At 37.7% G+C, this 13,089-nt stretch overlaps 2 protein-coding genes across 4 annotated transcripts in view; one reads left to right on the top strand and one right to left on the bottom strand.

Annotated features, from left to right (window-relative positions):
• The window catches only part of LOC129577689 (DNA-binding protein D-ETS-3), a 50,329-nt gene that overhangs the window by 26,724 nt on the left and 10,516 nt on the right, over positions 1-13,089 (top strand). For all 3 annotated transcript variants that reach the window (XM_055465177.1, XM_055465180.1, XM_055465178.1), the window contains one exon: positions 9,510-9,593. In XM_055465177.1, coding sequence (XP_055321152.1) covers positions 9,510-9,593 — 84 coding nt within the window. The remainder of the gene's footprint in view (positions 1-9,509; positions 9,594-13,089) is intronic.
• LOC129577691 (transcription initiation factor IIB-like) lies at positions 2,159-4,142 on the bottom strand. The gene is made up of 4 exons (XM_055465182.1): positions 3,383-4,142; positions 3,233-3,286; positions 2,877-3,134; positions 2,159-2,696 (listed from the first exon to the last, which is right to left on the bottom strand). The coding sequence occupies exons 1-4, from the start codon at positions 3,945-3,947 to the stop codon at positions 2,545-2,547; spliced, it is 1,029 nt and encodes a 342-aa protein (XP_055321157.1). The 5' UTR covers positions 3,948-4,142; the 3' UTR covers positions 2,159-2,544.

Here is a 13,089-nt window from a genome sequence, read left to right as displayed (position 1 = left end):
CATGAGCTGTGATTGAGCTGGATTTGTTTATGATTTTTAATACGAAACAAATAGGTCACACAGTATTAACAATTCGTTGCCTCTTCCGAATCCGTCGACTGTAAGTAATTTCATAAAGAAGTTCGCTACGAAATGTGTATGAATAAAAAAGGAATTAAAATCGTGGGCAACATCAGATTTATTGTTAGATGGGTGTTTCTTCTCGGCAAAAGTGTATCGAAAGAGAAAAGAAGAAATGTTGTTGTCAGCCGTTGTCGCACACAGGCGAAAAAGACATTATTATCATCTTTGTTCATTATATCGCCTTTTGTGTGTGTGTGTGTGTGTGTGTGCGTTCGCGCGTTCGCACGTTCGCTGTGCGTTTATGTAAATTTAATATTTTTCGAAATGGTTCAAAGCGTACGTCGTTTTCATCAGTAGTTACGATATGAAAATTGCCTTAATAACGACACCATCAGTCAAATGCGATGAGCGCACATTTTGCCATATAGCATCACAGCAAATGATAATAATGAGAGCAGCAACGACGAATCCGACGGGAGATGGAGAAAAAGAGAGGGAATCTGAGAGGCAAACCGAATTATTTTTGTGATTGTTAGATGATGCTGTTGATGATGATGGTGATGATGATGAAAAGTTCGGATAAAGTAATGGGTTTGTGAGATTGTCGTACGTAATATGATGTGGCGTCGCAATTTTCAGCCGGGCATCAAATGAGCAAATGAGAAGCAGCTAACAGGCAAACGGCTTAGTTCAATCGTATACAGAGCAATCGCCGTTGTCATCGTCATCGTCGTCGCCACAGCATCAGCAGTAGCAGCAGCAGCAGCAGCATCTGTGTGATGTTTGTATGTGTATAAGTGTGCATAGCACCCGCTCTTTCCAGTCATGCAAAAACAAAAATACCGTAGGCGTTTATAATGATAATAAAATGTGAAAGTTGGCGCTACAAATTACACCCTCTAAAAACGCCTCAGGACACCATACGAATTTTCAAACGGGGCGCACACACACACTACCAACGAAACAAACACACAAAATTCTCTATCTCTCTCTCTCTATCTCTTTCTCTTCGCCTTTTTACATTGAATCAACGCGCTGCGCGCTTTGTGTGTTCACTTTCACATTTTATTTTGTTTATCTTCTATCGTTCATTCGATCGTCATCATCCACTCGTTTTTGTTGATGTTGTTGTCGTTGTTTTTGTTTGCTGCTTTTCTGTAATTCAACTCTGAGATTTCTTTTGCTTTGGTGAGTGTGTATGTGTGTGTGCATGTCTGGACGAATCTTTTCATCGTTGCTCATTTAGCGCGAACACTGACTGCAGCTGATTTGGGCTTGAGTGTGTAACAACAACAGCGAGCACTTTGTATAACGCTATTACACTCATCTCTCACTCCATTGTGTGTCTTTCTCTCTTTCACCCATTGCACGCTTTGACAATGGAACAGTGTGACTAAATTTGTTCGCGCTTCACACCAAATATCACCACATTCAAAGATTTAATGCTGCTTTTGCCGCTATTTTTTCTCATCCTGTCTCGAGATACACACAATTCGTCAACGGAGTGATGCGCACCCATGTTTGTCTATGTACTGTTTAAACTTTATGCTTTTGCGGTTGGTGATGTTGATTTTACGGTTAGTTTCTTATGATGCGAGCGACGCTTTGTTTTTCGCTTGTTTTAACACCAAATTAGTTTATACAATTTTCAAACTAAAAACCTTTGATCTAATGCCCCATGCACACATAGTACATCATTCTCTCATTGCCTTTGCAAATGACTTGAACACGTGCATGCCTGTATTTGTGCATATATTTACGCTGTTGGCTGTTATGATACACACACACACACACACACACTCACCACAATGTTTCCATTTCAATTCACCGCAAAAATGATTTTGCCACTCAAAAACAACAACAGCCGAAAAATTAATTTTCACAATTGCCCTTTTCGCAAATGGGCACATCATACAATTCCATTCGTTTGTGCTTAGATAAAATGATGCGCTAAATTGCTGCAGGACATTTTCATAGAAAAAGACTTTTCATTGAACACGACTATCGCACAAAGATTTTTGCCTACTTACCACATTTTCATGGCAATATTCCGCTTTTGCAATCATTTTTTTTTTTTTGATTGAAACTACGTCAATTTACACAGAAAAAAATGAATGTGTGACAAAAGATTTATTCACTTAAATGTAGTTCACACAGCGTCACTTTTTCCACAAAAGTGACGTAAACAACAAATAATAATATAATTGGAGTAATGAAAAATAATTCAATTCAAATCTTCAAGAAGCTTTGTACTCTTTTTGACTTAACAAAAATACAATAAATTCATAAGGTTCGCTACCTTACAGTAACAGATAATATATAAATTGGTAAACAATATTTTGTTTTTCTCTTTTCATTGATTTCATACAAACTCAAATAGTTTGATTCGAATAATGTTTTGTGTTTTTGATGGTGCTGTGAAGCAGCTATTCGGTCTTGCCGTTTCGTCAATCATTTTTCTTTTTTTGGCAGAGTCTCAGTCTACGGTTTGTCGTAGAACACATTGACGTTGAGATGATCTTTGACCATATTGTAGAATTTGATGATCTGTTTGGCAACGATGCCGGTCACATTGCTGATTTCCTTGCTGAAGCTTGTTCGCAATTCTTGGGTTTCTTTGCCGGTGATTGTTCCTGAAAAGAGAAAGAAATCAAACACATTTGGTTTTAGCATGAAATATTCGATTTGTTATTCCGAACCATTCAGTTTACAGTTGGATTGTATGATTTACAAAATTAAAACGAGTAAACAACAGCAAGTTTCCAACTGAATGAAAAGACTAATATTTTGAAACACAAAAAAAAACCACTTACCATGTGAACTGATTTTGGCCAAGAGGATGGCGGTGACCGCGATGTTTTCGGGCAGCATTTTGGTTTTCCATTCGAGTCGTTCGATTTGATCGGCAATGCGCCAGGCTTTGATGCGTTCCACCTTCGTGATATTCAAATGGGCGCAATAGCGATCGATCATTTCGATACCATGTGAATCGGGAATTTTTACTTCCAGAGAATTGAGGGCTCGTCTTATGGCTGCTGACAAAGCACTTTTTGTCGTTCCATAAATGGCAGCTGTTATAATATTTTAATAATATTAATTGAAATATTAGGAGGTGTGAAGTTTTATTCTTAAGTTTTCACTTTTGTTTAAACAAAAACATTTTGTTTACCGATTTCTTGCACCGATCGGCTGCAATTTTCCTCTTTGCAAGCGATGTACATACCTATTTACAAAAGTCGAAAAACAGATATAAATAAATTCGTCTCGGAACAAATAAATCAACAAAAATAACACAAAATAAATATTTTATGAGCAGTACAGGCGGCCGCTTTCGAATCAACCAGCAATTTGTTTCCCTTCAAATTGATGCGGCGATATAGACGGCTGTACAATGCATTCGCTTTCGATAGCACCGACGACGGTAAATTCAGCCGATCGCCCATTGTGGCAATTTCCTTGAATGCATGCTGTAGTGCATTGTCAATGCTACGGCGTTGATATTGTTTCACGATATTCGAACTGTAATTGTTTGTTGATGCCATTTGTTTTGGAGCAAGCATTTTGATGGTGGTGCCGAGATTGAAATCGGCGCTGAGAAACGGATTTCCAGCATCACCCGTTCGAGATTTGGACCATTTTTCAACTTGTGTATCGCCATCGAAACATCGCCATTCCGCTTCGTCCGTAATCATACGCTCCTCGACCACGAAGGCACACGCTGTACAAATAATGTCACCCGTTGCATGGTCTTCCATCAGTTTTGCGTCACCGTGTGTTTTGCACCCGTACTTTTGTTCTTTCATCATTTTCACGTTTTTGTGCTCTTTGTCGGCAACAACGCACTGGGCCACATTTTTCTTGTTACTTGTCACTGTCGAATTCATTTTTTGGCGGTTTTTTTTCCACCCGGACAATTCAAATCAAACCAAATCAATCTAATTCTGGTGACTTTGTGTATACCCAAATTGGAATTACAACATGAAAAAAAGAACTTCAGTTGTCGCAGTTCTGTTCGTACGAACATTCGTAGCTAATTTTCAAGCGATACTAATGCGGCTACGAACAGAGTGTATCTCATTTGTATCACAACGTTTAAGCGGTACGTCGTTGATTTGCATCTATTTCATTAGTTGCACCATTTGTCTCGCTTGCTCGAATGCTTACACATTGATCGCGCCGCATATCAATGCGAGTGTATTGTGGCGATCGTTTACACTATCGTGTCATTGTATTGCGTTGGCATCCATAACATATAATTATTGGGTCCTGTTCATGCATCGAATTCGAATTGAAAATAAGCAGTCAGCATTTTTTTTTTCATCTGTCTCTCTTTTAAGTGTTTATATTTCATCACATTATGTAGTCGCCGCATAAAAATTCTGCTCTTTTTTCCAATGAATTTCTTATTTTTTTTCTCTTCCAAAAACCTAAAAACGAAGATACCGAAAAGTGTAACTCGAACTATATATTACCCGGCGAATCGACAATGATTATTTCTATGGCATAAAAATTCGTCAGTGTTTGTGTGGAATTCGTAGAATTTTAGTATACGTTGTGCTGTGCCAAATAAAGTGGTAAAGTTTTCACTTTAGCTCGTAGCGCAAAGTTGACGGGATTACGCGTGGATTATGGGTGTGCGTGCGTTGAGGCGTTCGAAATCGTGTAGTGCATTGATTTCAACACGATAAGTGAATACCGATTGCACGACATTCCACTTGGTCGTTTGGTGGTAACAGTGATTTTATACACAATGTTGCCGTTCACTTGATACCGTTTCATTTTCGGTTGTTGATTTTTTTTTTGGAAGACATTTTTTGAAGTTTTCGACAAGAGCTCTCCGATTTTCATTGCCATCATTTTACTGAAATCGACTATACACTTTGCTTCTTCTACAATGCTTACAGCAGAGAATGAAAGAAAAAGACAGCAACAATAGCAGCGCGAATTGTGTGACATCCGTAAGTGTGTGTGTGTGTATTTGTGTAGTTTCAATTGCGAGTGTAAGCCAAAAAGTCGATTGAAGTTTCATTCAATAAATCTTGTCGAAGAAGAACATGGCAAGAACATGCAAAGCAAAACTTTTCCAAAATGGAAAACATATAAGTTTGGCTTTCTCAAGCCACCAACAATAGCAACAACAACGCGAGAGAGAGAGAAAAAATGAATAAAAAAAAGAAAGTAATCGGCACGTTAACAAGCAATATATACGTATGTGTTCGTGTTAGTTTGTTAGTGTTTCAGTCCCAATCCGTCTTGTCGTGTTTGGCTTTATTTTCATTCAATTTAATCCATTTTAAACGATGATTGTTGACTACGATTTCTCGTAACATCCAACAAACATCCATCCATTTTAATTTTGGGAAGCCAGCAGCGCGTGCAAACCTAAAAGCAAACCACCAAAGGCAAACGAGTAGAGTAAAGCAAAGCAATACATAAAATTATTTCATGCACTTAAACATAAAAACCATTTAATAAATTGCCATCAGTCATGCCAAAATGGCGGCTGAAAATTTGCCGATTTGAACATCGTCGCGCGCAATCCCACACAAACACTCGCACAGAGACTCAATCGCACGCGCTGCCTCTCTCTCTCTCTCTTTCCATTCGGCTATCTCGTTCGTACACATACACCGTGTAATGTGTGCACGGTGTGGTGCGGTACGGTGTAGTGTGGATCCGATATTACCGTGGCCACGGTATATCACACTCTCTCTATCTCTCTCCTTCTCTCGACTGCTCCACCATTTTCAACCTTTTGTTCGGCATGTTTTCTTGTTTGCTCGCAATTCGTTCATTTGGATTTTACACGTGTTACTGTTATTTACAGCCCAACTCTGTCTCTACCAACTCCAGCGAAAAAGCAAGTCCACGAATAAAAAAAAATTCATTCACATTTCTTCGCGTACTTGGTTTGATCCAAGTAATAATTTGTTATTTCTAGTTTGCGAACAAAATCGGAGGCAAAGGGGGCAAGCAAAGCATAGCAAAATTATAGAAAAAAAAATAAAAACAGAACGCCAAGTAAACGAATTGAGAAATTGAACAAATGGAAAATGGGAATGGCAACAAGCATATTACATTCACATTGCATACAATCACACAAAGTACACACATACACGGCAGACCGCGCCGCGCCGCGCGCTCTCACACACAGGCAAGAAGTAACAATAAAAATTCCTTACGACCGGTCGGACAGGACAAACTAAAATAAATATGTTACGGAAAATAGCATTTAGTTGAAAATGTACAAATTATTCGGTGAATCAGCATAACATTATAATATGTTAATTATATAACATACATTCGCACTTTGGACAAAGCATTGTTGCGATCAAACGAATGAACGAACGAACGGACGGACGACAGAGCGAACAGGAGAAAAAAAAACAATCACGAGAGAAAATCGAATTCGTATGACATGAGCGAGTGCGGTGTGCGGTCGCGCGACGGCCAAAAAGGAAAGAGCCAATTGTTTGGAACATCAAATGTTGCCAACAAAGTTGAACGATTTTTTTTTGCACTCCCTCTCTACTCCGCACTTCTTTGCTTCTGTATGAAATGATTTTTTTTGCTCGGGCCTAGCACTCGTTTGTATTTTACATATACATTCTTTTTTCTTATCGATGTGCGGCTTGGTGGTTGGGCCGTATTTCCCCATTGTGTATGCAATTTAGGTGAGTGCTTTGTCATTAAATATGGTAAATTAGTTAAACTGCCCATCGAAATCATGCACTAAAGTCGCGCTGTGTCAATAATGGGCGGTGTGTGTGTGTGTGCGTCGTAATCCATCGATGACCTAGAAAGTGGTCAGGTTAAAAGTGAATCGAGACATTTCTCGCTCGCACGGATCAATGCAATCGCCAGAGCATAATGGCAACCGATTGGAAAATAAAATGAATGTTATAACCTGCATATAGTTCACAGTGGCACACAATTCAAACAAATATTGCCAATTGACAATAGGCCACTATCAATTTTCCACCAGTTTCAACGGCTGGATTTTTTTGTCGTCGTCATCGTTCACACACAGTGACGACTTAATGCAGATGTAGTGACGCAGAAGGCAGAAAAAAATTGAGTAAATAAAATTCAACTGGTTGGGTCAAAAAGCAATTTTTCCGCTATATATATAAATTTTTTGTTTGATTCACTGCTGTCGAAGCATTGATATTCGGTTGAACGGCACAAAGGAAGCTCAAATCCATTTTCAATATCCATGGCGAATTTATACGATTTACTCTGTCTCTCTCTCTCTCTCTCTTTCTCTTTGCTTTTGCTCAGCCCATTCGTTGATGGTTTGAATTACTGATTAGGCTCTGCGAACTAGTTCGCCTATCGCATTTTCTACCATTTTAATGGCTGACCATTGACCCATACCGAAATAAAACGCACAACGCGAGACCATTCAACGAAGCTGGAAAAAAAGACGATGAAGAAGAAAGAAAAAAAAATCGAGCACACACAAGCCGTCCAACAACACAAAATACCCATATAATTTAATGACGATGCCACTTGCGTATTTTATCTACGCATCCTCGTTGAATGGGCTGGCTACATTGACAAAGGTTTTTTTTCACGTTCGTTTTTTTTCTACTCTCTTTTTCTAGAAAATAGCCCACGCCAATTGAAAAGAGTGATCTCGCCTGAATAGAAATTCGCTCAGCAAATTATTTACACTATTGTTAAAGAATTCGTTGTTTTTTGGGCCTGTTTTTTTCTCCCGGAGAATAGTACACACACAGAAAAAAAAACTATTCCGCTGTGTCGCCGACGCCGCTGCTGATCGCACCCGAAATGAAATAGTCGAAATAAATAAATCACACAGACGAGGCAAAAATTTTACTCACACCACTGGATACGTATACAATGTTTTTATCAATACACACAAATTCGCGATGCAAACGCAATTGGCGTTGTTGTGCAAACTTTGGAAAAATATCTCATTGTTTACTTTAACTGTCAATGCACGGTGTTCGGTGTAAATAACGTTATTGGATATGTTAACGGATTGAAACCCTTTTTTTTCTCCATCTTCTCTCTCACTCTCACTCGCCACCAAAATCCACACAGATAAAAGGTACATATAAAATATGGATCGAATTCAAACTAGCTCGATTTTACTTGATGCGACGACACATTCAAGTGGAACGAAAATGGTAAAAATGAATTCGACACTCTGTGAATGAGTGATGTGCCAATACCTTTTATCTGTCGATAAGTCGTAAAATAGGATAAAAACCGATAGAGCCATTTTTGAAGATGCGATATTTTTTGTGTAAACAATTTCCAAAATGCGAACAAACAGCAGCCAACACAGACTGAATCAAATTTCGGTCGTTCATATTCATCATGTCTTTTGCGACTGACACATAAAATGAAATCCAAAAGAGATAGAGTGAGAGAGAGCGAAAACTTTATCCATAAAATGTACTATCATCGTTCGAAATCATATACCCCGTGCCGTTGCAAGCGAAGAGAAAAATAAAAGTTAAGTGATTGAAAGCAAAACGAAAAATGTTTGCAATTGTTGTCATCACAACTTCAAAAACGCTATTTGCTTGAATTGATGCACTAAGCGAATATCGACACAAAGGCAGAAAAAAAAATTACATCTTTTGTACGGCATTCAAATGGTAAAATGAACGTACGATTGTCAAAAGTTCGCACAAATATTTGCACTGATAATTTTGCATTGTACTCATAACTCTTTTGACTGTGGAAATTTTGATGATGAAGGATGAAACTAAATCGGTGCATATTGAAACATGAACACGGAATAATAATAAGAGCTTCTCAATTTGGACACGTTTACTCTTTTTATATGAATCCAAGTAAGAATGTGTCTTATTTGGATTCGTATTAACAGAGCACCAGAATTTATATGCACTTTAATCAAAGAAATGCTTTTCTTTGGCTAAGGACTTGGCTTGGCTTCGCTTTGCCTTGGGTTGGGTGGAAGATTCTCTCTTTTAGGCACATTTACTTTCATATACCACGGTCGAAGATGAATTTTCTCACTCAGAATTTGAAACCGCATGGAAATTCGGCTAATATTAGTAAAATGGTATTGAATTTGAATTTGAATCGAAAACTCATGTAAGAATCTTCAATGAACAAACACACTTTTCATATATATGTGTCGCTGAGCATAAAAATGGGAATACATATCTGTTACAGCAACAACCGAACATAAAATATTGTTCCCTAAAAACGTTACATGAATTTCTATCGAACGCGAGTGTAACATGAGCTAATACTGTTTCTAATGCAACTCACTCATGTTACACTCGCGTTAGATGGAAATTCATGTAATGTTTTTAGGGAACAATATTTTATGTTCGGTTGTTGCTGTAACAGATCTGTATTCCCATTTTTATGCTCAGCGACACATATGTATAACAGACAGATCAAACTAATTGTGTCTATTCTCATTTTCAATACTCTAGGCTACACAACAAATACGTTGACAAACGCAAATGTAGGCATTGGAAAGTCATCGTTGGATTCACATTCACATTTTAGACAATCAGGTGAGTGCGACGCAATGCTGTCGAATGGGCTATCCGAAACAGTATTAAGTGGTCGATTTTAGAGAAAAGAAATGTATTTTTGGACACTAAAAGTTGAGAAAATCGTGTGTGTATCGGTGTATGAATGGAAATCACGTAACATCCACTTTATTGACCTAATTCCGTGTGATTTTCTTGATGATACTCGGAACAATTTGGAAATTCAATGGCGAACGAGAGATTGGTGTGTGGGAGCGCGGCGTTGCTCGGAGTCAGAACGTCATTGTCTAGTGTGAATACGTGCAAAAAAGCAAACACAAATGAACAATCAAACAATATTTGCACTGGGATCGATAGATTGACACAGTCAATCTACCAAGGATTTTCATTTGATGTCTTGTTGTTGTTGTTACATTGTGCCTTCACACATACACATTGTTTCCCCTGTGCGCGCGCTACGCGCTACTATTTTCTACACTCGCAATTGTTATTGTTTTGATTTTTCTATCAAAATATCGTTTCATAACAACCGAGATAGAAATAGTGGTGAAGAAAGTTCGGACTTTAAAAATCAAATAACAAATGAAAACACTATACAGCTTCGATGACAGGGTAGAGAGAGAGAGAGAGAAAGAGAGAGAGAGAGAGAGAGAGCGCGTAGAATGCTCGATTGCCAATTCGAGAAGGGAAGCGAAAATTAGTTCAATACCATACAAGTAATTTTGATCGTTCGGTTGTTATGTTTTTTTGCCGAGTTATATTTTCATTCCACCCCTCTGTGGTCAATATTGATACAATGCCAGATATATTTTTTTACGGCCTTGCCCGGTCGATTCCATTTGTTCATTCATTTGTGCGTCTCTATTATTATTTTTCCTTTCTCGGTTCGTCGCTGTCATTCTCAATTGTTTATTTAGCATTCACATCAAATTTTTCGATGCCCTTACAAATCACAAATCAGGCTGTGATTTCTTTTGATGTGATTTTTTTTGTGCTGCTTCCTCTTATCGCCTCTATTGCTACAAATAATAATCGAAAATAGAAAATAATCACAAAAAAAAACGATAATTACGAGAGGCAGAGGATTGTGAGAGAAATGTGATAGCTGTCAACAGGACATCTAGTAAAAACCAAACAGACTGAATGGTGAATGACCAAAATAAAGTCAAATGTTAGGAAATAAAACGGTTGTTATTATTGTTGCGAGATGCCAATTTAGTAAGAGGAAGGCATATTGGCAATCTCGATATTTGAACATTTGATCAGCTTCATTTTCGGCAAGTAAAAACTGGCTCAGGACTATTCGATTTTTTCAATCAATGTTTATTTATTTATTTTTTTTTTTTTTTCGCAAAATTTCACGTTGGGTCAATCGCTTCGCATTTTATTGGATTAAATGTCGAAAGAAAAGTTGAACAATTTTACTCTGGTGCAATATTTGCATTTCTTTGTTTCGTAACATCAAAGACAATCAACGATCGAATGAACGAAAAATCACTAACATGATTGAAATAAAAGCCAATTGAAAGCACCAAACGAACGCATGGAGAGAGGAAAAAACAACAATCAATTGCAATAGTGATATGCAATGGAGTTGAGGCGTAGTACAACGCTTGAACAGGCAAATTCATAGCACACCAATGTATGTGACTTATGTTTCTTTTATGCATCAATTGACACATTCAGTCGTGTGAGCCATTTGCAAAATTGCCAGAATATATATACACACACAACCATATAGTGCGAAGCCACTTACAAAACCGAGCCGAAATTGAACAAGAGTCGAGTTTCTGTCTCTGTACATCTCTTTATCTGTGTGTATGTATGAACAAATATTGATCATCCGAGGAGATGCTTTTGCATGGCATTTTGGCAGAGCAACCAGAGCAAAATTCACAGCACGTAAAATCGTTTACAATGTAATACATTTTCGATATGTTTGAGTGTGTGACAGTGTTTGCATTTAGCGTCTCATCTCCACATGAGCTAACAAAACAACACAAATCAACGTCAGCTCGAAATTTTCCTTTGCAACTTTTCTCCATATCTCTTTCCCTCACTCTTTCGACGCTTTCTAGTGATATCTTTCACCTCGACGCATTTCAAATACTTTGTTACTTTTTTCACTCTCACTCTCTCTCTCTCTCTCTCCCTCTCGCTTTGTTCTTTTTATAATATTTATTTTATGGTGAGGCTGTCTCTTCGCCAATGTCGTCCAACTCTTTTTTTCGTGTGTGTGTGTGTGTGCCTATCTCTCAGAATTCACAAAAATAAAAGTGATTCGCTTTGTTTTTGTTATCTGCAATCATGTACGTGTATATGGCGTTCGCAGCTTCATCGCCTCTCACTCATAGCCGTGCATAAACACACGTTCATGTTCAACGAACAAAGCAAGTAATCGAATAAAACGAACGTCAGCATAACCAGCCGAAAAACCAAGAGAATTTCCCATCTCACTCTCAAATATAGGGGGATGCAAATCGAAAATCAAAGGATTACAATTTTTATTCGTGTTTTTGTGTCGATTGGCTTTGTTTCGTGCGGTGCGCTTGCTACTACCATTGAAGCTCTTTATTTTCGGTTTGATGGTTGTCCTTTATGTTTGTTTAATGGCAACCGATTAAGTGTTTATGTTTAATATGTGTGCATTTGCTACAATTCCATTCGATTTGTAAATTGTCATTGCTTGATTCACTCTCTATCTATCGCACTCGCTCGTTTCACTCACGCCGGTGGTGCGCACCGAGTTTTGCATTTTATTGTTGTTAATGTTGTTATCTTTACAAATGAACACATGGATTGAGAAAGTGACGTTAAAATTAACAACACAAAAAATTATCCTGAAAATACACTTCCCGTTGAGTTAAACGTCCGTTAAACAGGCGCACGTTTCTGATATTCTTATCATTTCTGGTTCTCTCTTTTTTTTCTGGTTACGTGTTTAACCAACCACTTTTGGATTATCTTCCATCCATCACAACGTAATTGAATTCGCGTAGGATTTTCCTTGGCTCATTGAGCTTTTGAGAGTTAGCATTTCAACAGTTTGACAGTTTTTTTTTCAGATTTGATACTTGAAACATCAAAGTTTTCATTTGTTGAAATCGTGAAAATATAGCGGCAACAAAACAGTCAAGAAGTCGGAGGAATTAAGCATAACAAACAAGTAATTTAAGTTTGAAAAAAATGCACAAAAAAAAATTCACAAAACTTAGCCCAAAATATGAATAATGATGGATAAAATGGGTTTTATGGGTTAGAAACATAGAAAATAGTTATTTCATAATGAGTCAATCCTACCAAATTTATGGTATAATATAAAAAACAAAGAATTTCAATACAAAACAAGAAAATAATTGGTTGTGATCAAATCAAAATCACCGAAATTGCTGGTTTTAAAACCCAAATAAATGTTACCAGCTGCCATACGGCAGCCGCGAATGCAAATCAATGAAAAATGCTGCCACAGCTTCGATTTCAATTTTATAGTTTTCATTGAAATTGATTCAAGAATAGA

This window comes from Sitodiplosis mosellana, unplaced genomic scaffold (genome assembly GCF_009176505.1).
Source record: "Sitodiplosis mosellana isolate CC-2019 unplaced genomic scaffold, AAFC_SMos_1.0 Smas_scaffold_6197, whole genome shotgun sequence".
Lineage (NCBI taxonomy): Eukaryota > Metazoa > Arthropoda > Insecta > Diptera > Cecidomyiidae > Sitodiplosis > Sitodiplosis mosellana.
The sequence above is the reverse complement of the archived record's forward strand: the minus strand, read 5'-3'. Positions and strand labels throughout refer to the sequence as shown.